Below are 23470 nucleotides of genomic sequence, written 5' to 3' on the forward strand. Positions count from 1 at the left end.
GTGTGTGTCGTCGTGCTCGTCTTTCACTCGGCAGGTGGTGCCTGCGTGCTTGCATCGGCGTTGCCCCCCTTTCCGAATTTCCAGTGGACCTCAGCATAATAATTCGCATATGCCTGCGCTGATTTCAGCTCTACTCCCACAGACATCAGCAGAAAGCATCTCAGGTTGCATCACTACCACATCATGCATGACACTTCACTTACTTCAGGCAGTTTGTTGCCTCTCTCCCCTCCCTTACTGTGGCCTTCTTGTCGAGTCATCACTGCCCCCCCTCCCTCCTCTGCTTCTTACTCTCCGCTGTTTCCTTTTCCAACTGCGTCTTGGACATGCTTCCCCTGCACACTCCGATGGGGACCACACACGCACGCATGCGGTCGTGCACACATCAACGCTCAACAACCAGAGAAGAGCGTTCAGGTTTTCTTTTCTTCTCCTCCTCTCCCTGTGTGTGTGTCCGTAGTGGAGCGTGCGTGTCTCCTGCCTCCTCCGTCACCTCTGCATTCCCCTGCATCCTCGGAAAGCTGCATACGTTTACTTTACTGCGAGGTGCACACCGCGCCAGTGACCTCGGTGCGCACGCGGCCGATAATTACCGATACACCTACACACGCCTTATCACCACCACAAGGACAGTGTGTCCATGCCTTCAAGCAACCCAATTGCAGTGGACATCGCGGCTGCCCCATGCCAGGCGACTGTGGTAGGTGCCTCCACCATTGCAAACACTGAAGCACCTGGTGTGGAAGATGTACAGATAGCGCATGGCGCCTCACCCCCCGCCCCCGCTGTTGCTGCAGCGGCACCTGAGGGCTCGAAGGATACTCTTAGCTCGAGCACACCACAGCTGAACTGCCAGGCAGCAGTGGTGCGCATTGGCGAGATCTTTGGGGAGTTTTCCTGCAGCGTGCTCCGTGCTGATGGTTGCAGCAATGTCTACGGCGCCAAAAATGCTCCTTTACCCACATCGCGAGCGACTGCAGCTTCGCGACTCTTTTCCAAGCGCGGCGGCGCTTCCACGCTCTCGCCGGCGGCCGCAACGTTGACCGAAATGGCGGCGGACTGGCAGCACGACGGTCAGCACAAGTGCGCTTCTGCTGCTGCTGCTGCCGACTTCTCCGCCCCGCGGGACGCCTCGCCCAGCACGACCCCGGCCTTGACGGCTGCGGCGGTCGTTAATGGCGCAGCGGCATCAGATGTGGGCCTCCCTGTAAGCTGCGAGGTGGAGGGTGTACTCCGGTGGGAGCTGCTCATCTACGTGGTTCTACACGAAGAGCAGGGCTGTGGCCCCGGCTCAGCGATACCGCTTGGTAGTCGAAACCGATACTGCGGTGGACACAGCAGTGGCGTTTCTCAACACCCTGGGGATGCGCCTGCAGCACTAGAAGGCGCGCGCGAAGAGGCCGCTCATGACGAGTGTCCCGTGCCGAATGACGCGAGGTTGTACTTCCGGCAGACGATGCCAACGTCGAAACTATCGAAGGTGGTGAAGCTGGAGGCGGGTCAGCGCTATACTGTGCGCGTGCGCTGCTACAGTCGCGTCCATGTGCGCTGGAGTGCGTGGTCGGCACCGATCCAGACCGCCACGATGTTTCCCGTCGAGACACGCATTGCTGAGATTGGCTATGACTTTGTGCACTGCACCTGGGACCGTGTGGCGCAGCGTAGCGAGGACGGGCTGACGTGCGAGACGGACGTTGCGACGACGCAGTGGGCGCGCAGCATTCCTGACTTTGAGCTACGGCTGCTGCGAGAGTCTGACATGGCGGAGCAGTACCACAGTACCTTCGAGACCGGCTGCCGCTCTGTCACCATACGCGACTTGCAGTCTGGGACGCACTACATTGTTCTCATGCGGTACCGCACCGTCATACATACCATGCGGGAGTGGACGGAGGTGGCGCGGCTAGTCACAGCGAGTTCGCTGGAGGTGCGTCTGCTCACTCGTGGCGAGGAAACCTTCACCTTTGCCTGGGACTGCGAAGCTCGAAAGAGTGCTGGGAGGACGCCAGCTGATAAGGAGACTTCGGCCGCCGTTGCCAATGACTCGGCTTTTGTTCAGGCGTGCGATGACGATGCTGCGGTCGACGCCTTGGGCTATCTGCAGCCACGAATGACCGTGCACGAGTACGAGCTCATCATCGATAGCCCCGGGCTGCACTTTGACCCAATCACTGTACCCGCCTCCGTCCACCAGTACACGCTGGCAGACGTGTTACCGAGCACGACGTACTCGGTCTCCGTGCGCGCGCTTTCGGTGGAGGGGCGGTGGGGCGGCCGCTCCGCTCTGCTCAAGCTGCGCACGGCGGCTCACCCCGTCGTGTCGGTGGCCACAGTCGGGGAGTCGTTCGCGTCCTTTACATGGTCGCGTGAGGGGGCGGAGGAGCCGCACGAGTCCCAGCTGCAGTACCGCGTGCAGAGCCTCACCTCCGCGTACTACCAATCCGAGACCATTGACCTCGCCCCGCCGTCGTTGACGGCGGTGCATCCACGCCGTCTGCTGAATGTCGAGCATCTCCACGCTGGCAGCGCTTATACTGTTTCTCTCCGCATCGCAATCGAGGGCACATGGGGCATCTGGACGGAGCCACAGCGCTTCACGACCGCGCCGACTCTCGTACTCACCTTTCTAGAGCGCGGCGAAGACTTCCTTACCTTGGACTGGCCCTCCACCAGTCTTGCAGCCGCACGGGAGCCGGGCGATCCCAGCGCTGCAACCGCAGAGCCATTGCCAGTCTACAACATCGTCGTAGTGAAGGTGGACGGCGTTGGTGAACGGACGGCCGTGCTCAACGAACGTGTCACGCGTGACCTCAGCCAGCGCGGCCTCCGCGTCAACGACCTCGAGGCTGACACAACGTACGACGTGCAGTGCCGCACGTGGCAACGCAACCCCCTGACGGGGTTCGAGGGCTGGGGCGAGCTGTCGACGCCAGTGCGGATGTGCACCCTGCAGCCCGTCGCGCTGCATGTCTGGGATGTCGGTGAGGATTTCATTCATGTCATGTGGCGCCGTGGTCTGTCTGAGGCCAGCACGGCACAGGCAGATGTTGCTAACGCCAAGGATAATGACGCAGCGAGTACGTTGACGGAGTGTGACCGCCTGAAGTACGAGGTGGTGATGGGGTGCGTGGAGACCGGCGAAGACGCGATGCTGCATCACCACGTGCTTGACACGAGCTACACCGTAACCCAACTGACACCATCGATGACCTACACGATCGCTGTGCGCGCCTGTGATGAGAAGGGGCAGCAGGGTTTGTGGAGCCGTGTGACGGTACGCACACTCGCCTCTATCAGAACTACCATTCACGAAATCGGCGAGGACTTCGTGCGACTAGTGTGGCAGCGGTGCGCCGTGCAGCGTGACTCTGATCTGTACGACACGATGGCGGCTGATAGGTTTGTCGCCAAGTACAGCGTTCTTGTGTACGGGCAGGAGCCACTTGGTGTGCCGGTGGTCCCACATACGCAGAGCGGCTACGGGGCCGGAGGCGGCCACTCCGACATTGTCCGCTTTGATGTCGTATCGAGCGAGCACACGTCGCTGCGCGTCGACGACCTGTTGCCAGACCGCGAGTACGTCGCCGTTGTGCGGGCTGCCACGTCGAGCGGGAAGTGGGGACTGTGGAGTCGCCCGGTGCGATTCCGCACAAACCCGCAGTTCCGCATCCCGACGCACCAACTGACGATTGGCGAAAACTACGTGAAGGTTGCGTGGAGCCGTGGTGGGTCAGAGGCGTCTCAGCTGCTGTGCGCTGCGGAGGACAGCAACAGCGACGACGGAAAGGTGCAGCTTGGTGACTGGACTGTCACTGGACAAGAGCTGCGCATCAGCGGTGTGACGACGCAGTATGCGAGGCAGTACCCGCTCGATGCGGATGTGCGAGAGCTGAAGGTTTGCGGCCTACTGCCGGCCTGCGCCTACACGATTCAGATTCGAGTGCGTGGACGCTCGGGCAGCTGGGGCCTGTGGTCTGCTCCGGCTCCGATTCTGACGCGTGGCACAATCAGTGTCACAACTGAGGAGGTAGCTGAGAACTTTATCACGGTGCGGTGGGAGCGGCGCAAGGTGGCAAACCCGCAACAGTACCCCACCGGTCACGGCATCGCTACGTCGTACCACCTGCGCGTCTACAACACGGATGGGGTGAGCATGGAGACCTTCTTGGTCGACGGCGACTCTCCGTACTGCGTGACGGGACTCCAGGCGAACACGTACTACTGCGTCGAGCTTAAGGCGAACTACAATGATGAGGAGTGGGGCCTGTGGAGCGTGCCGCTGTGGTGTCTGACGATGCAGCCAATGCACATTCAGGCGAAACTAATCTCTGAGGAGTCCTGCTGTCTGCAGCTCACGCGCCCGAGTCGGCAGCGCCGACTGCCGGAGTACGACGGCAACCCATCGACCGAGGATCGCGTCCTTGCACATGGCAAGCTGCGCCCGATGATCATGCTGTGCGTCACGTCGCCGATCCTATCAAAGGCACCATACCACAGCGCTGCCGTCGCATCAGGGCAGACAAAGACGGCGTACCTGAGCGATGCTCTGCCACCCGATGCCGCCCATCAGCGACTCATCTATCAGACAGAGCTGCTGAGCAGCGCCGAGACGGTGGAGCACACGGTACCAAACCTCAAGTGCAACACGGTGTACAGCGTGTCGGTGCGCACGAAGCTGGAAAGCGGCGAGTGGGGTATGTGGTCCCCCTCGCTTGTCTTCGCCACGATACCGACAACGCGAGTCTCCTTCACCACCATTGGCGAGAGCTTCGTCAGCGTTGAGTGGGTACGGCACTCGCAGGTCGTCCCGCCGCAGATCGAGAACCCAAAGCAGGTGGTCCTTGGCGTCGCTACGATCACTGCCTCACGAGTGCGGGTGCGGGAAAGCGGCGGCATCTACCAGCACACGTACACGGTGGAGGGCGCGATGAACTCGCTGCGCATCGACCACCTGACCCCGGCGACCACCTACATGGTGTGCGTGCAGACGTTCAATGACAACTACGAGTGGGGTGTGTGGAGCGAGGAGCAGAAGGTGAGGACCGTGCCTGGCATGGACATTCATGTACAACATATCTCGGAGGATGCACTGTGGGTGTCCTGGTCGCGCCGCACCGACCTTCACGTCGCCGGGGACGCCAACACGGCGTTCAACGTCAGCATCTCCGCCCGCGCCTACGAGGTATGCCTCATTGGTGAGGGCGGCTTCACCCACACGCAGAAGATGGACTCGACAAGCCTCTTTTTCCGCGGACTGATGCCGGACGCAGTGTACACCATTTATGTGCGCGCCCTCTTTGCGCAGTCGGAGCACTGGGGACTGTGGTCGGCGCAGGCCCTTCGCACAAAGCCGCGCATGCGCGTCACATTCGGCAACATTGGTGAGCACTTCGTGATGCTGGAATGGCGTCGCCACCTGCCCAAACCAACGGAGGCGGATGTGAGACAGCGGTTAGAGGACGGCGGCAGCGCCGGCAACGCCTACATATCGGACGAGTCGCTGCAGAACGGGGCGCTTGTGCCGTTGGGCCACAGGGAGACCGGCAGCAGCGTTGTGAAGGCGTCGACATGCAGCGCCACTGGCGCAGCCGTCGTAGCCCGCCAACTACTCTCCATCGCGGAGACAGAGGACGTTGTTCAGCTCTACCGTTTCAGGGTGCAGCGCGTCGGCGAGGCGCACAGCGTGGTCTACAACATCGCCCCTACTGTGAGCGGGTTCTGCCTTCACGATCTGCAGCCCTCGTCGGAGTATCGCGTGTGGGCCTGTGCGAAGGGGCACGAGGGTGTGTGGGGCTTTTGGAGCGAGGAGTCGCGCGTGCGCACGCTGCCGCGGCTGAGCCTGGAGGTGCTGAATATTGGCGAGGACTACGTGCGGGCACAGTGGAGGCGAGGGTCGTGGGAGGGAGTGTGCATGACTGGGGGCGACGGAGCAGAGGTCCGACAGGTCGACGGAGCTGTCAGTGGGTACGAGATCCGGGTACTAGACACCGTTAGCACAGTAGCTGCCGCGAGCACGACGACATTCCGCGAAACCGCCGCAGTGCTTTCTGGCCTACACCTTTCGACGCTCTACACGATCCAGGCTCGGGCTAAGGACACGTACGACGCGTGGGGGCTCTGGAGTGACCCGGTGCCCTTCTACACGCTGAAGCCCGTCGCCGTGAGGTTGCAGCGCGTCGGTGAGACGTTCGTTGACGCGCAGTGGTCGCGTGCGAAGCCCCGGCTGCATCCGCAGCACGTGCATAACGAAGATTCCGAGACTGTCAGCGACGTGGCGGGGCTGCAGGTGGACAAGAAGGGGGCGCTGCACCCTGATGAGCGCGTGACGCGGTGGCACGTGCGTGTGTCATGCAATCGCGTTTTTGCCGGGATGCCGCAGACAGACGACTACCGTGAGCTGTACGCTGAAGAGGGGGAGCAGGCGCTCCGTATCGATGGGCTGCTCCCGCACGCTACCTACTCCATCGCCGTGCGCGGCCTCAACTGTGCCGGCGACTGGGGTCACTGGAGCCCGGAGGCCGTGGTGTCCACGTGCCCGCTGCTAAAGGTCGAAGTTGCGATGACTGGGGAGACATTCCTGCAGCTTGCGTGGCGACGGCCTGAAATGCGGAGCGGCTTGACCACGGCGGCGGCGGCGGACTGGCACGGAAACGATGAGGGTATTGGTGCGGCTGTGTTAGGCAGCGATAGAGGCGAGGAGGAACGTCCTCAAAGCCAGATGCAGCTTGTAGAGAGCACGTCACACATCATGAGCACGCTTATCTCCCCCGCCGGTGCGTCGTACAGCGAGAACGGTGAGGACGAGGAAGACTACTCTGCGCTGCCATTCTTCCTCAGCACACCGCTCGAGGCGTACTTGTGCTTCCCCTCCAACGCAGAGGTGCATAACTTTCAAGTGACCATCCGCCCCATGCCGACGGAGCCGGCCTTTGACGAGACGGACGAGTCGCTAGTCGACGGCGCGCGTGTGTATGAGACAACGCAGCCGGCGCTGCGCCTCGGGAATCTTTTGCCGGGCATTCGCTACGCCATTTCGGTGCGAGAGCAGCAGGCAGATGAGGAGGGTCGCCTTGTCGCGGGGGAGTGGGGCGCACCGTCAGAGGTGGTCTGCGTGCAGACAGTGCCGCCGATGCAGGTAACTCCTCAGGAAATCGGTGAGGACTACTGCCTGGTGGAGTGGCGCCGTGCTGCTGCGGCGTCTACCGCAGACAGCCCTGTGCACGGCGTGCCTTTGATGTCAGCGGAGGGTAAGGCCATGGCGGCAGCAACGATTCCGACCGCCGCTACCTGGATGATGACTGGTTACAAGTCTATCGAGTTCGAGCTCCAAACACGCCGCTTGAACATGGACGGGACGGCACTGCACAACAACCCTCTCGCCCTCGACTCTGTCGTCTCGTTTCCTAGCAGCGTTAACGCGTACCACATCTCGGGCCTCGCCCCCAGCAGCGTCTACGAGGTCCGCGTGCGGGCGAAGATCGAGAATGCGCAGTGGGGGATGTGGAGCCCGGCGATACGCTTCGTGACGCAGAGCCGGCTCGAACTGCGCGTTGATCAAGTGCAGGAGGTGGCGGTGCGTGTCTCATGGTGCCGCCCGCGTGCGGTGCACATGCGCAGCGGCAGCATTAGTCACGTGCAAACGGAGAAGCCCGAGCGGTGCCCAACGATGGGGTCCGCTGAGGGCGAAGAGGACATGAAAGAGGGCGCAACCGGGGATCCGGAGGAGTTGTCTGGCCTCGAAGTAGCGCACCGCACTGCGTTTGCAGAGACTAGTAGCTTGCAGGTAATTCAGGTGGACTATGCGGTGCACGAGTACGAGCTGGTCCTCGAGGGAATCAGTGTCGAGGAGCGACGGTGCCTCACCTTCGTGCAGGAAGTTCAGTCCACCCTCATCGAAGACCTTCAACAGGACCAGCTGTACTGTCTCTCTATCCGGTCTCTCAGCGAGAAGCAGCACTGGTCGCGCTTCTCGACCAAGGTGACGTTTCTGACGCTGGCCTGCGTGCAGGTACAAGTGGCGCAGCGCACGGAGTGCAGCGCGCGGCTGGAGTGGTTTCGGCCACAGCCGGACGTTGGCAAGTTTGTCGAGCTGCTGGCGCGCCACCAGCGAGATACTCTGCACCAGTGCGACGACCGCGAACGACGCGAGCTGCTGGAGATGAAGCGCAAGATCCAGGAGCAGGAGGGGAAGGGAGAGCCCACGATGGTGGGGGTTGGCTGGATAAACCCGGCTGTGCGCGAGGAGCACAACGCTCTGCTACGGGAGGAGGCCACACTGCACTACCAGACCGAGCGCGTCGTAGTGGGTGATGCGAACTGCACCGGCTATGAGCTACACGTGACTCTGGAGAAGGGGGACGTCTGCCTGCCCTTCATCACCGCCATCGAGATGCTGCGGCGACGTCGGCCAAGCGGCGTGACGACAACATCGAGCATGCGGGAATTGATGACGTCAACTAAGCGAAGTTGGCACGTCGGCCCGCTGCTGACAGGCGGCAGTCGCTGTTTCAACGTTGGCGCCGACAACGGCAGCTTTCGAGAACCCAAGCGCGACGGGTCATTCAAGATGCCGTCATCTAGCGCAGTCACCACGGTCAGCCCGCCCGCCACCGCCGCATCGCCCACCGCCGCATCGCCCACCGCCGCGTCGCCCACCGCCGACTCTGTCACCCTGCTTGATGTGCAGCTGCTCTCGTCCGTGTCGCAGGTCCTCCTACAAGGGCTGAGCCCCAGTGCCATCTTCTCGGCGCGGGTCCGCGCGCGCGGTGTGCCAGACTTTTGGCAGCCGTGGAGCCGATCTGTCAAGGTAGAGACGCTGCCTCTGGTTCAGCTGGACCAGAGCCGCTTTGGTGAGCACTACATCAATTTACACTGGTACCGCGGTGACCCGCTCATGATGACTGCGGTGGCGCAGGAGGCGGAAGAGTTCTGTCGACTCCAGCGCGAGTTTCACAACTTCACCGAACGTGACCTGGAAGAGAAGCGGAACGCGCTGGGGCCGGGGGCGTTCGCATCGCTGGTGAACCGTCTGCGCCGGCTGCGCATGCTGCGACAGCTTTCCGCGGCTCGCGCGAAGGAGCACGCGGATGGCAAGATGGGGCTGGTGGTGGACCCCTCGTGCCCTGTGCAGGGATTCCAGCTGCGCGTCATTGACGAGATGGGCAGCATCTCGGAGCATTACCTGCCCAACAGCCACTTCCATGACGTCAACACACCACCGACGCTTAGCTTCACCGCGACAGGGCTGCAGCCGAATAGTTTATACGTGTGCTGCCTCTGCCCGCACTATGGCGACGATGTGTGGGGGTGCTGGACGGTGCCGCTCAAGTTCATGACGCATCACATCATCCACCTCGACATAACGTACATCAGCGAGAACTTCGTTGACCTGCAGTGGTGGCGACTGGACAACAAGCCGACTTCTCCGCTGGATGAGCACGATACCCTGCTGAGTAGCCGCTACACAGAGGAGGTGCAGGTGCACCAGCTCCGCATCACACACGAGAATGCTGTCACAGGCCAAGAAGTGGAGGAGTTCCGCAACATGCAGGCCTGCAACGTGCTTCGGATTGATGCGCTACTGCCGGACATGAAGTATACCATAGCCGTGCGGGAGTGGGATCCAAAGGGGGATTGGGGTTTGTGGTCGGCACCCTGTTCGTGCGTCACACTGCCCAGCATTGAAACTGCAGTAACCGATGTGAAGGAGAGTAGCGCGATGGTGTCATGGTGGCGCATGAAGCCTCGAATCGACTACGAGAACGACATGCACGTGCTCGAGGACAGCTCGGAGATTACCGGGTTCTACGTGCGGTTAGAGGAGGTGCCACTGCACACAAACTCTATCTTGTCGCCACCGACGACCACACCTGTTTCAGCCTGCCGCTTGCTCTCGCCGATGGGCGCGTCCGACGCGTGCGGGGACGGTGTAGAGGCGTTATCGCTGAGCATGGGTGACATCGGCGTGTCGAACAACTCCTTCCACGCAGTCGCACGCATGCCCTCGGAAGAGAAGCGGCGGGCTGCCGAGGTTGACGAGCTTGAAGGCACGCTGGCGTTTGGCTTCCAGCGCGGCGGTCCTTTGCCACCAGAAGTCCACCCACAGCTGTATGACGGGCTCGTACCTCACCGCATTGACTGCAGCGATGGAGCGGCCGGGTCATCATGCCCTCAGCGGCAGCACTACCTGCTCGTGAAGCGGATGACATCCAGCACGGAGCTGCAGCTCCACCTCGGCGACCTGCATCCCCAGACGGCTTATCAGGTGCAGGTGATGGCAGAGACGACAGGCGGGCAAGTGGGGCCGTGGTCGGCGCCGCACTTCTTCATTACCACGCCGCAGTTGCACCTTTCCACCGACATCATTGATGAGCACTACGTATCACTGCAGTGGGGGCGGCCGCAGCTCGCCCCGCTAGTGGCTCAGATCAGCGGTCACGGAGGCACCACCAGCAGCAGCGGCGGCGTAGCAGGGCTCTTTCCGGGCAGCGGTGGCTTTCCCAGCACGGTGGCAAGCGGGCACACCGCGGTGGCTTCAAGCGTGGTGGTGACGTTGCCGACGTCGCAGGTGCTTCACTACGAGTTGGAGGTGCGCGGCGGAGCGGGTCTAGACTTCGTGTTCTCCACCCGCATTGAATCTGCTGCCGTAGACGGTACCTTCCGCGTCACAGGGCTGGCCATGGACTCTGCGTACGTCGTGCGAGTTCGCTCCTTCAACGACGTGGGCGAGGCCAGCTTCTGGTCGCCTGTGCTGACCTTCGTGACACTCAAGCAGCTGCTCGTCTACCCGCAGGAGATCACCGAGAGTACCATCGAGATGAGCTGGGCTCGCACCGAGCAAAACCCCGAACACTATCTGACCTGCGCAACCTTCGACACGGCGACTGGCATGGAGACGAACGCAGCGCTGGCTGCGGCGCCGGTGGTGTCGGAGGCACCTGCCTCAGCCACCACACCGGTGATGCAGCCGGTGCAGTCTGTTGCACGCGTCCGTCCGGCAGTGTGCTTTGGCGAGTACCAAGCCGTCAAGTACCAGGTGCGTGTCTATCACCTCACGGAGCAGGTGGCGCCGCGGCTGCTAGTGGACAAGCACCTTAACGGCAACGTCGCGAAGTTCCTTGTGCACTCGCTCGCTCCGAACAACGTGTACCTGCTCTATGTGCGTGCCATCAACCGCGACGGTGTGTGGAGCGAGTGGTCGGAGGGGCGCTGCGTCTACACGATGAGGCTTCTACTGTCCAGCATTGCCACGGTCGGCGAAGACTTCGTTCGTGTGCAGTGGGCCCGAGATGCTCCGGAGGAGCTGCACTACACACCGAGCGCGGCGATCACCGCCACAGGCGCAGGAGGCCGCCAGCGCAGCATTGCCGCCACCGCGGTCGGCACGAATGAAGAGCGCGAGGAGGATGAGGTGTCGGTGCACGACGGGCATCTGCTGCTGGAGGACACTGTCCCTGCGACGCAGCCGGGCTCGCCGAATAAACTGAGCGCGGACTCGCCGGATGCGTCGCGCCTGTGGCAGCAGGAGCGTCGCTTCCGTCTGCATGATAGACCTGCCGAGGCCGGTGTCGTGTACTGCAGCGCCCACACATCGATTCGCTCCTTCACCATCTCTGTCCGCCGCTCGGACGAAGCGGTGGACTACACAGTCGAGGTGCCCGGGCACGTGAGCAAGCACACGCTGCCTGCGCTGCAGCCCGACTCCATCTATCTTATCTGCGTCCGCGCCGAGTACAGGAGCGGGGAGCGCGGCTCGTGGAGCGACACTGTGCGTAGCGGCACCTACAACTTGTTAGCCATGGACCTCAAGGAGGTCGGTGAGGACTACATCTCGGCCAGCTGGCAGCGCAAAGCGAACACGATCCACATGGCATCTCTGCACATGGGCCAGGTGGAGGAGACGGTGTGCTACGAAGTGCGGGTTCGCGATTACACCGACGTCCCACTTGGCGAGGAGGAGGGCAAGGCGGCCCAGCGCCGCGACAGCGAGAGCCGCAGCGTCTTCCTACACGCCAATCAGCGCCATACCTTGGTGCGTGAGTTGCTGTCCAACCACCGGTACCGTCTCTCTGTGCGGCGGTGGTATTGTCCACACGCCGGATTTGCAAGAGCTGCGCTGGCGGCCGCACCAGCGACTTTGACCGCGAAGGCGCGCAGCTCCGCGTCCAACACGGTAGAGTGGTGCAAGAGCAATGGCGAGGACGGCAGCCAAGGTACACCAGATAAGGAGCAGGAAAAGTGGACAACAGGAGAGGTGGAGGTGTCGCCGCTGTTGTCCGCCGTGCCAACAGTGCTGCAGCTCTACGAGCAGACAACCCACATCGTAATGGACGCGTCTCTGCGTGAGTCGATGGAGAAGGCAAAGGCAGCTCCAGGTGTGTGGAGCGACTCTGAGTATGTAGTGACGCTGCGCGACATGGTGTGCTTGGTGGAGCGGGTTGGTGAAGAGTACTTCCAGCTCCGCTGGGCTCGTGACCCCCGCGCGGTACCGCTGTCGGTGCGGCGGGCAATGCCGCTGAAGCCGATCCAGAACTACCAGCTGCGCATTGATGAGCTGGTACGCGATGGGTCAGGAGTGGAGACGAGCCGCAACAGCAACACGTTGCACCTGGACGAACTGATGGCGCCAACGGAGACGTCGTACTTCAACAAGGCAGCAAAGCCAAACACGCTCTACAAGGTGGAGGTACGGTGTTGCATCGAAAATATGTGGGGTCAGTGGAGCCGCCCGGTGTACATCATCACGCAGCCGTGCCTGGAGGTGGAGGTAAGCCGCATTGGCGAGGAGTGTGCGACGATCACCTGGCACCGACCTCGCGAGCCCCTGACACTGCCTGACGGTGAGGAGGCGGTGATTGGGGATGAGGAGGAGGCGGATGACTCGTATCAGTTGGAAATCGCTGGAGTGGGCTTCAACTATCAGATATCCAAACGTTTTAAGGCATCCCGCTCGAGCTACACAGCGAAGCACCTTGACGCGGACGCACTCTACTCGGTGCGTGTGCGCGCCGGTGACGGACTTCGCCACCCTTGCAGCCTGTGGAGCGACACCATCTGCTTTGCCACGTTAAAGCCGATACAAGTATTCGTGTCAATGCTTACCGAGCAGTTCGTGCATGTGGAGTGGTGTCGGCCCTCACAAACGGTAGGGGAGTACGCGGAGCGACTCGAGCAGCAGGCGGGTGCGGCAGCGGCGTCGTCGCTGACCTTCGCCCCAAGCGCCGTCTCTTTGCAGTCGCAGCCGCAGCCGCAAGATGACAGCGGCGAGAGCACCCGCGGTGCACCCGTTTCAGTCTCGGCATTGGCGCCGCACCCGAGCGGCGCTGTTCAACTCGGCAACCCCGGTTCTCTTGCTTTCCACTTATGCGCCTTCAACACTCGAGAGACACCATCTGTGGCTGTGGTGGACAAGCAGTTCCACAAGGATGCATCGCACTACCGCTTAGGCGGGCTAGTTGCCGACACACCTTATGTCATCATTGTCCGTGCCTGCTGCGAGGCCACCAATGACTGGGGTCTCTGGAGCGAAGAATGTACCTTCCGCACTCTGAAGCTCCTGGCGCCCACGGTGTCGAGTGTCGGCGAGACATACGCGGTGCTGACGTGGGAGCGGAACGAGTGCGATTCGCGCAACGCCGGCGGTGGCTCTGTAGGTGCCGCTTTAGGCGTACCGACGCTACCGACGAAGTATCTCCTGGTCCTCCGCTCCACGCTCTACGGCCCGTTTGAGCGCGAGATATCGGCCGAGGAGTGCCGTACCACGGCGACGCCGATGCAGGAAGGGTACTTGGTTTCCTCGTACCGCCTGCCCCAACTCCAGCCGGGAACCGAGTACGCTGTCGCTTTGCAGCCCTGCTACGGCGGTGGTGGCGACTGGGGCTTGTGGTCGCAAGCGGCTACTTTCACGACTCTATACCCAGTGAAGCTGACGGCGAACAGCATTAAGAATGCGGTAGACCTCAGATGGGGCCGCTGCCGCCCGGCGCTGGCCGTTGGCTTTGTGGAGGACGTCAGCGTTGCCGAAGGGGGTGCAGAGGGGCCTAGCAATAGCAACCCCGCTCCCGCATCACAGGACCCCGCGGCGGCAGCAGCCGCTCTCCCAGCAGCTGGCAGCCACACGGCGACCGGCGCGATGCTCGTCGGCTCTCGTACTGTGTCGCGCTACCGGCTGGTGGTGTACCGCGAGGCTGACCTGGCCGCCTTGCACCAGTCCGGGTCATCGCTGGAGGGTAGCTTGGTGCAGCAGCCCCCCTCCGGCTTACTTGTCTGCCCTAACATAACACCCGATCAGGAGCACCATCTTGGCGAACGCAGCAGCGCCGCGGTATCGCACCAGAGCAGCACTCTGAAACACCGGGAGCAGCAGGATGTGCTTACCATCCACACGCCTGCCCAACTTTACAACAGGCTTGACGATCCCTTCGACCCACGGATGAGCGCTATCCAGACGAAGATCCCAGACATGGATATGGCGGCACTCACCAGCCTCGATGGCACCACGGCGCTGCCTTCGCCGTCAAAGGACTCGCTCTTCCGGAGGCAGTACGATGTGACGGACGCTGCAGTCTCAACGGCGCCGCTCAGTCCACGCAACCAGGCCAACTTTACCCAGGGAGGCAATGCTGCCCTTGCCGGGGCATGGTCCACTACCTCCTCCATGCACGAGCACATTGAAGGGCTCACGCCGGACACGTTGTATGTGGCGCGCATCCGCGCAATGGACCTCTATGGGTACTGGGGAACGCCGGTGGAGGTGCGGTTTGCGACACCGCCGATGGCCCCGACGCAGGTTGCGCTGCGGCGCGTGAATGCGCAGTTTTGCTCCTTACAGTGGGCTGCTCCAGAGGCGCCCGCTGACGAAACGGAAGCCGCCACAACTCGTAGGCGCTACCGCTATGTGATTGATCAGTGTTTCCTGCAGGCCGATGGGCCGTCGTCGGGCGTCAGTACCTTAGGCGGCGGTGGCGGTGGCGCGAGTAAGCGCAAGGCGGGTGGGGCAGGGGCAGCGATCGGTGCCACGACCACCATTGCGGCGGCGACCTGGCACGTCATAGACACCGTCGAGGATGCAAACGTCTGCGCTGTACGCATCAGCGGCCTGCTCTCCCGCATGCGATGCCGTGTCAAGTGCGCGCGCCGCATTTTACCGGCGTCCGGGAGCGACACAGACAGCGGCGCAGGTGCTACGGTGCCAGACGAACATCTCGGCCCGTACAGCGACTACTCGGAGGCTGTTGCGGTATCCAGCGGCACCCCGCCGGAGGGCGTGGTGGATCCACATATCACGATGCTGTCGCAGAATGCCGCTACACTTGAGTGGCTGCCGCCGCCGAAGCCGTCCGAGGCTGCCACAGGGCGCTACACCCGCCCCGTCTACCACGTGTACCTGGCCAATACGATAGACCAGCCGTACCCTGTGCTACTCGCGACAGTGCACCGGCCGTCGTACATTCTGACGAACCTGACGCCGTCCACGACCTACACAGTGCAGGTTGTTGCCGAGAACACTGACGGTGTGAGTTTCCGAAATTCAATTCTGCGCTTTCACACGAAGTCAGAGGAGGACAACACCGTCTCCCGGCACGACGAGGGCGGCGGCGCAAGCAGCGTGGCCATCTCCCCTGCCCCCCCGCTGGCCGAGCTCGTGCCGTTCCATGGCCCCCGCGCCGCACCGTCCGACGACCACGCCGGTTTTATGGACAGCGGTGTCGACGTCGCTGATATTCCAACGGCTGTGCAGCAGTCGATGAAGTCGCCAACCCCGCCGGCTTCTCGTCGTCGACGCGGCAGGCGCGGTGGCTCATCGGGGCGGGCCAACGTGTCGAGCGCAAAGCGAAAGGCAAGTCGTGGACGAGGTCCTGCGAATAAGCGGGGCACGCCTGGAGCGCCCGGCAGCGCAGCCGGAAGGCGCAAGCATAGCACCCGTAGCATTTCCTCATCGAGCTCAGGCGCTAAGCAATCCAGCAGCGTTGCGGCCAAGCAGGAGGCAGCTGAGACACTCCGCGAGACACGACCATCAGGTGGCAGCTTCCTCCCTCCACTAGCGAAGACCTTTTAAGGTCTCCCCCTTCCTGCCCCCCTTTTACCCTCAGAAAGAGCAGTGGAGCGTGTGCACTCCTCTGTGAGTGTGTTAGATTATGTTGGTTCGCTGCAGACTGCGTATGAGTGTCACTCCGTTCCTGTTTTGCTTTCTCACGGCTGGACCCAAACCCATTACTTTGCGTGCCGCTCGCACCCTTCTCGCACTCCTCTTCTCTTGGCCCTCTCACGCCATACGCGTTCTCTTTTTCTCTCTGCACCCCCTTTTGCCCAGCAGCACTGCTGCTTGCTTCTGATTCTTCTTCTCCTTGGCTTTCCCTCACCCGTTCTTTCCCAGGGATGGGGAGGGGGGGTCCTCCGTGGGCACCCTGGCTCCTCGCTTGGCCAGACGCACATGCGCAGCACACAGAGCAGTTCTGCTGACCACGGTGTCTCTGCACATCTACCGTGGGAGGAGCCGCTCTGGGTACGTTTGGTGCCTCAGCTGTGCTTGGCTGATCAAGAAGGGAGTGAGATGTCTGCGTGCGTGTGTGCATATGAGTTTTTTGTCTCTGGGCTTTGTGCCCTTCTCCAAGGGGTGCTGGAAGCCAAGTGCACGTACTTGTTGGAGATACGCGTGTACACCACTCCTGCATGGTACCTGTTGACATGGGTCACCTTCTGGCAGAGGCGATCCGTGGACGCGAGTCCTCGTGCGTGCACGTGTGGTGTGCAGGTCTGTGTGCTGCGGATGCTTTACTACTCGGCTTTCGCTTGTATGTTTGACCGCGACGTACTCTCAGCCTTCTCACTCTTTTTCCTTACAGCGACATCTGACGTACGCGTGGTGAGGAGCTGCACTGGATAGGCGTCCCTCCCTCGCTCTCTTATCGTTTTCACTCTTTTTCTCGGCAGCCCAAATGATGTACATTGACTGAGTTGGTGGGCAACGGAAAGAGGAAAGGCTTCGCCGCTCACACTGTGGTGCCACACTGCCATACTCTTTCGCTCCCACCCCCCGCCACCCACGTGCTGACACGCAGGGAGACACTTGGCCCGGTGTGTGTGTGTGTGGGTTTTTTTTGTCTTGAATAAATTTACAAGATGCATACACATATAAATACCTCTTTGCAAGTATACATGTGTCCATCTCGAAGGTACGTAGAGGAGGGGGAGGAGGAGGCTGTGCAATGCCCTTACGGTCCCCCTATGCACCCTATCATACGCGGGCACGCCCACCCGCCTTTGCAGACTTCCCCTCCCTCCTCCCCTCCCCTCCCCTCCCCTCCCCTCCCCTCCTTTCTTTTCCCGAATTGGTGGCGGGTCTTTTTGCCTTCTCGTTGTCTGTTGCTCTTACGCTTTGCTGCTTTACAAGTCTCGTTTCCCTCCCTCTCTCTGGTCGCTCAGCTGCATCTTCTTTCTCCGTGTGTAATGAGTGCCGTTGACGATGGCGATGTAATGCGGAGCCAAACTCCCTCTCCTTCACTTGATGCTCTTGCACGAACCGGTTGTGCGAGAGGTGCAGCATAGGGTGTGAAGTATGAGGGAGAGAAAGGGAAAGGCTTTCGAGCGCATCATGTATATCCAGAGAGTCTTGTATGTGAAGCGACCGGCTGATCACTCCCTCCGGTGACTGTGTGTGTGTGCGTGCATAGGTCTGTCTTCTGAGATTGCGGCTTGGCGGTTTCGATCGATATGCGAGCGCTCTCTTTTCCTTCAGGCTTTCGCTTTTACTTCTATTGTTTGCCATGTACAGCGGAAGTTCTGCGCGTGTCTCTCTGCCCACGCCAATCCCCACCCCTCTCAATGCCCAGAGCAGGTACAGCAACTGGATAGATGTAAAGGTGATATGCAGTAGATACACCCGCCTGCAAGTGGCGCCATGGTCGTGTCTAAGCATCCGAGAGGTCTTGTGATACGCCGCGGATGACAGAGCGCGTGACGGCGGGGGAAGCAGTGGAAAGGAGCAGCCCATTCCTCACGTCATTCACTTGCTGTCCATGCAGCCTCGATGCGCCGTGCGACCGAGCTACCAAGTTATCGCTGAAGGCACAGCCTAGAAGAAAAGTATGCAATCACGTACACCAGTCTTCAAGTGAGCGGGGGGTGTGAGAGAGGGGAGGGTGTGCTGATACCGCAAGCGCACTGGCACCTCACCATGTTTCCGTGGCCGTCTCACACGCCGCTTTTCATTCTTCACAAGACTGCACGTGTCTCGCAGCGCTCAACGTGGATATGAATGCCTATGGCTGCTGCTTCCATAGTCGATCTCTTTCTCTCTCTCTCTCTCTCCTCTCGCCCCGCCAGCGCGTCTCTCGTGACAAGCGGCGACTCGCTCCCTCCACCGCCGTGTGTGTGTATGTGCGTGTGTGCGCCCAATTGCCATTGCTTCTCTTCCGCAACTTCCCCTGAGCAATCACGCGCCCGTTGGCACTTCTGCATCAGAGAGGTCCCCTTACAATCAAGTGAGCATTGAAAGAGGAGAGCGCTTCAACACAGCACCCATACACCCGGACGCGCGGCAGTTACCACGCCACAGAGGAGAGGGAGGTGTGCTCCAACGCCTGTAGCCACACGTCCCCTTCCTCTTCTTCAGCCTTTGACTCATAGAGGTAAAAGAGAGCACACGCCCATCATTGGGCTCATTCCATAGAAGGCAGAGTGCTTCCACACGCTCCCACCTAAAGACGCCTACCCGCACACGTCGGAAGTGCAACAGAGAGGGCCCTCAGCGTGTAGCGTGCGTGCGTGCGTGGGCAGGCGTGTCTGTGCGCTTGTCCTAACTTGCCCGTCGTGAAAACCGCCTCACATTTCAACGTGGACGGGATGAGCGATGACCTCTTCGACATCTTCAACAACGATGCACCGCCGTGTGCGCCAGCTGATGGGGCGGTGCTGGAGGTAGGAGATTCATCTGCGCCGTCGTCAGCCTTACTTGGTCCTCGGAAGGGCTCTCTGACCTCGACGATTCCGTCGATGCGCCTTGCTAACACCGACAGTATTCCCACACTACCCTCCGCCACCTGCTCATCGGCAACACCAGCAGCGTCACCTCTGCTTCGGACTTTGCACCCATCGTCTTCGGCAACTCCGGCACCACCTAGCGCGGCTACCGTATCGGGCGCTTTGCTCTCTCCAAACTCTCTGCTGCAGCCGGCCTCTCTCATCGAGCGTGGTACTGCCTTTTCATTGCCGCGCAACAGCTGTTCGACGCCTTTGCTTCTACCAGCGAGCGCCACTGGCGGTGTCACGGTGATCAAAGCTGTCTCCTCACCATCTACAACTTCGACTGCGGAGAGCGGACTTCGATTCCCTCACGGTGATGAGGGCAGTACTGCGGCAAGAGACGACATTGGCTCGAGACGCACACCCGCACCACCGCCATCGGCGGTAGTCACGGAGCCGCTCAGTCGCATCCGCGTTCGCCGTGCTACCGTCAGCCTTGAACAGTTCAGTGTGCGACTCGCTGAGTTTCCATTCGCCTCGTTTGACCTGTTTCGCAGCATGTCGCGCCGCAGCGACGAGGCGGTGGCCCGCACTTGTGTTGGTGTTGTCACGCGCAAGTCAGATCCGAAGCAGGGCACGACGGCCACCCGCTCCTCCCGCTACGCTGTCTTGACACTTTGGAGCATGGAAAGCATCTCGCCAGCGCCAGAGACGGAACTCAGCTTTCTGCTCTGCGGCAGCGCCTTTGATCTTCTTTACAGCCACTTGGTCATAGGTGCAGTTGTGGCTCTGAGCAACGTTACACGGTGCGCACGTCGAGGCTCTGCGCCGTCGCACGACGCCGACGAGGTACTGCTGCGCGTGGCGAATAGCGAGGCTGTGCGCCAGCTGGGCTTCGCCGCGGACCTCGGCACGTGCGCGTCCGTGTCTTACAAGTCGAGGGAGCGCTGCCGCGCCATGGTGAACACGCGGCGGTCGCAACACTGCGTCTACCACATCGCAGACCTTCGCAAGGCTGCGCGCGGCGGTGGCGCTGTAGACCAGGACCGTAACTTGGCACATGGCTCGCGAGGCACCAGCGCATCGTCTTTGGGAGCTTCGGCATCTATGAAGAGCAGTGCCCTCGCCACGTACCCTACCCTCTCTGGGGCGCAGCAGCGGCTCGCCGTTTCGGCATCAGGAGGTATTGCGCAGCGGTCAGCAGGCCACCACCCTGCAGGCGGTAGTAGCCGTGCGTCACACGGTAGTGGTATGGTGGCGAACAGCAGACTGGCTGCTTCCCAGCAGATGCTTCGGCTAACGTCATTTTTTGCTGTGCACGGCGTCACCGGGCTGCCTGTTGAGGATCCCGCTCTCCGAAGCGGTATGAACTCAGCCGCCTCCGGTGTGTACGGCGGTGTGCAGGCTGGCTCACCCTTGGCTCTGCGGCAGCATGTTGGTCTGCGTCCCGCCGCGAGCTACCCCTCAACGCAGGCACTTGGGGTGACGTCGCGTGGTCGTGAGGTGCTGGAAGCTGCCCGGCAGCAGGCCATCCACCACGCGGAAGAAAAGCTTCTGCACCAATCACTGCGCTGTGGGAGAGCCCCGAGCACTACAGGGGAGGGGCAGCCAAATCAAGGACGTACTGGCGGCGCCGGTAGCAGCAGTGGTGACGCTTGTGGTGTGCCTGCCCGCGTCCCGAATCACAGAGCCGAGGGTGTTCCCTCTTGCAAGAACACGAGAACGCCGTCGACCGCCGGGGTACCGAAGCGTGCGCGCAGGGAGCTAGCCCCGCCGTCTTCACTCGCACCCTTCAAGGAGAACCTGAGCTCTGCGTGCTCTTCGGTGGCTTTCTCTGAACCCGCCACCTCAACATCCATTGCCACCGCTGAGGCACCTGTAAGCGGGGTGGACGGTGGTCGAGTGGAGGCACTGCGGCAACAGTTCCAGCCTCTGCGTCGCGGTGCACCGGCCCCCTTCACTCCTCTTACAAGTCACGGCGCCGTACACGCCGTCATCACGTCGACGCGACAGAGGGACTACCGCCGCAGCGTTGTCATGTCAGGCGTCCGCAGCACCGGTACTGGCGCCTCTGGATCGCAGAACGCGTTATTCCGTGCCGCGGCCAAAGCTGCGAAGGACCTCACCAGCAGCTCGATAGACAGCACGAAATCGCCCCCTAAGGTGTCCATGGGTGCATCAGCGAGGTTGCACGATGCCGACGAGGACTCAGGATCTCTCACGCTGCTCGGCTCGTTGGCGGACGGCATCCACAGTGCACATGATCACCTGCGCAGCGAAGCCGACCGGCAGCGGCTGTTCTCCTTTGTGGACAAGCAAATCACAAAAGAGAAGGCCCTGGAGGCGCTGGAGGCGATCACGGAGCAGCAGGTCAGGGCGCACTACTGCTATGTGTGCCGCTGCTGGTACGGGCAGCCGCCGACGACGTGTGTAGAGCAGCACCACCGTATGGAGCTGAAGCCTGCACTAAAGAAATACATTAAGTGCGAGCACTGCAACTACAAGACGTTTGTAATTGGTGGCGACGAGGCGAAGGGGTGGAAGGTATACCCGCGCTGCCCGCGCTGCCATCAGTCGAGCTTCTGGGTCCGCGGCGACGCGGCATTGCGAGTCGCTGCTGTGGTGGAGGAGCCACCGCCGTGCTGAGAGGAGGGGCCACCGCACAAAAGACGTTTCGAAAAGCATACACGAGAAGAGCAGAGAAGACAGTGACCCCGGCCACGTGCCGTTGAACTTGCTGCGAAGATGTAGAGAGGAGCCCCACATGAGCGACTCAGCTAGGCACAACGCTTGACTGCCACACCTTTCCACCCATCTGCAGTGAGGGCGAGGCCGTCTACGCAGCAGCCAGGGGCAGTGCGATGAATTCATATGGTTGCTGCCCTTATAGGTTGAGCCACATCTTCTCCATCTCCCCTCAAGAGTCTCTCGCGCACTCTCTCGCTCTCTTTTGCCTTTTATCACCGTCACTGCCTTATTCTTTCCCTCCCTGGGGCCCACCCCTTCTGCCTCGTCATGCCTCTACATGCTTCTCGTGATGGGTGACGACGGTCACGCGCGCAGTGGGTGCGTGCTTGCTTCTCCGCTCCTTTCTCTGTTGTATACACCCATACCTGCATGTGTGCTGCGTGACACGGCATCCACTAACCCATTTCTTATCTGCGCTCTCTGAAGTGACCCCTCGTCCCCTCGACGAGACGCTCTTCGGTTTGTGGCGCGGTTCCCTCCACTATACCTTTCGCCCCTTCTGCGACCGGTGCGCTTCTCGCCTCGGCAGCCATGTCCATTGTTGTCCCCCAAGTCGCACCGAAGGCGCACACCGTGCCCACCTTTTCCGGTCCCCACGGCGCCGTCGTGGAGCGCATCAACCGCATGATCGCCTCTGGCGACTTCGACGTCTTCTTCACCGCTCTCAAGGGGTTTCGAAACGGTTTAGTCTATGGCACCCGCGTCCGTGCCCCGCACGCCCTCGTGCTGAACCTGGTGTGGAGCAAGTCCCCGTACAGCTCGATGCCTGCAAAGATCCTCAAGGTCACGAAGACCCACGCGCTAGGCCTTGGGTATAGCTCGGCCACCTTCGCCGTCATACGCGGTATCTTACGCAGCCTGCAGGGCACTACGCATGCGTGGCACAACGCCTTGGCGGGTTTCGTGGTTGGTTGTCTCTTCTGGGGTGACCCCAGCAACGGTGTCCACGTTCAGATGATGATGTACATGCTTGCTCGCATCGTGTGTGCCCTCTACCACCTGCTCACCTCCACGTGCGTAATGTCCATTCCGCCAGTGGCGTACCGGCTGTACATGGGCTGCCTGTGGTCCCTGGCCATCATGTTCCTCATGTACTCCCCAGATAAGCTGCAGTCATCTATGGCGCAGTCCTTAGAGTACATTTTCAAGGACAGCGGCAAGTTCAGCAGCTGGTACGACCTCGTCGTGGTCAACTCTGTTGACACTCTGTAGTGAAATCACCGGGGGTGGGGCGCATTTGAGTGCGGATGTTTCGTAGATTTTGGCTCTATGAGAAGTGGCTAAGAGGAAAGAACGAGGCGGGTCGCCCTCCTGATTGCCTTGAGAGCTCTACAGACGTTAAACGGATGAAGGGGTGGGGGAGGAAGCCGTGTAGTCGTGAGCGAGAAGAAGAGTCAAGCGGAGCAGAGTAAGGAGAGCGCTTTCATAGCGTGCTGGCATCTTTGCTTGGTGATCTGTTTTCGCAGACTCACTCAGGCGACCCCTCCGTCACCCCAGGCATATGTGGGCTGCTGCGCACGCACTCGGAGGCCGCCACCTCCAACGCCTCTGACCCTTTCATTGGGGACCAACTTGGCGTCGTTTATGGTTGAAGGTCCTTGACGTCTGTCAACCCCCGGTGCACTGCCTCTCCCATCCTCTACTTTTCACACCTCATCTCTTGTCTGACTCTTCCGGTGGTCCGTGTGTATGGAGTACGTGACTCGCGGTCTCACCCCTCGCTCTTTGTCTACGCGCACATGTACAGAGCATCTAACTC

The 23470-nt window shown here is 61.2% G+C and overlaps 3 protein-coding genes across 3 annotated transcripts; all 3 read left to right on the forward strand.

The window, feature by feature from the left end:
- Window positions 1–1048: 1048 nt before the first annotated feature.
- On the forward strand, window positions 1049–16057 carry LPMP_262350 (hypothetical protein; the record flags this gene model as incomplete). Its single annotated transcript, XM_010701753.1, has 1 exon — window positions 1049–16057. One exon carries the CDS (start codon window positions 1049–1051, stop codon window positions 16055–16057), a length of 15009 nt encoding a protein of 5002 aa, XP_010700055.1.
- Window positions 16058–18843: 2786 nt separating this feature from the next.
- Window positions 18844–21609, forward strand: LPMP_262360 (hypothetical protein; the record flags this gene model as incomplete). Its single annotated transcript, XM_010701754.1, has 1 exon — window positions 18844–21609. One exon carries the CDS (start codon window positions 18844–18846, stop codon window positions 21607–21609), a length of 2766 nt encoding a protein of 921 aa, XP_010700056.1.
- Window positions 21610–22242: 633 nt separating this feature from the next.
- Window positions 22243–22923, forward strand: LPMP_262370 (peroxisomal membrane protein 4, putative; the record flags this gene model as incomplete). Its single annotated transcript, XM_010701755.1, has 1 exon — window positions 22243–22923. The coding sequence occupies one exon, from the start codon at window positions 22243–22245 to the stop codon at window positions 22921–22923; it is 681 nt and encodes a 226-aa protein (XP_010700057.1).
- Between the last annotated feature and the right edge of the window lie 547 nt (window positions 22924–23470).

The sequence above is a fragment of the Leishmania panamensis genome, assembly GCF_000755165.1.
Source record: "Leishmania panamensis strain MHOM/PA/94/PSC-1 chromosome 26 sequence".
Lineage (NCBI taxonomy): Eukaryota > Euglenozoa > Kinetoplastea > Trypanosomatida > Trypanosomatidae > Leishmania > Leishmania panamensis.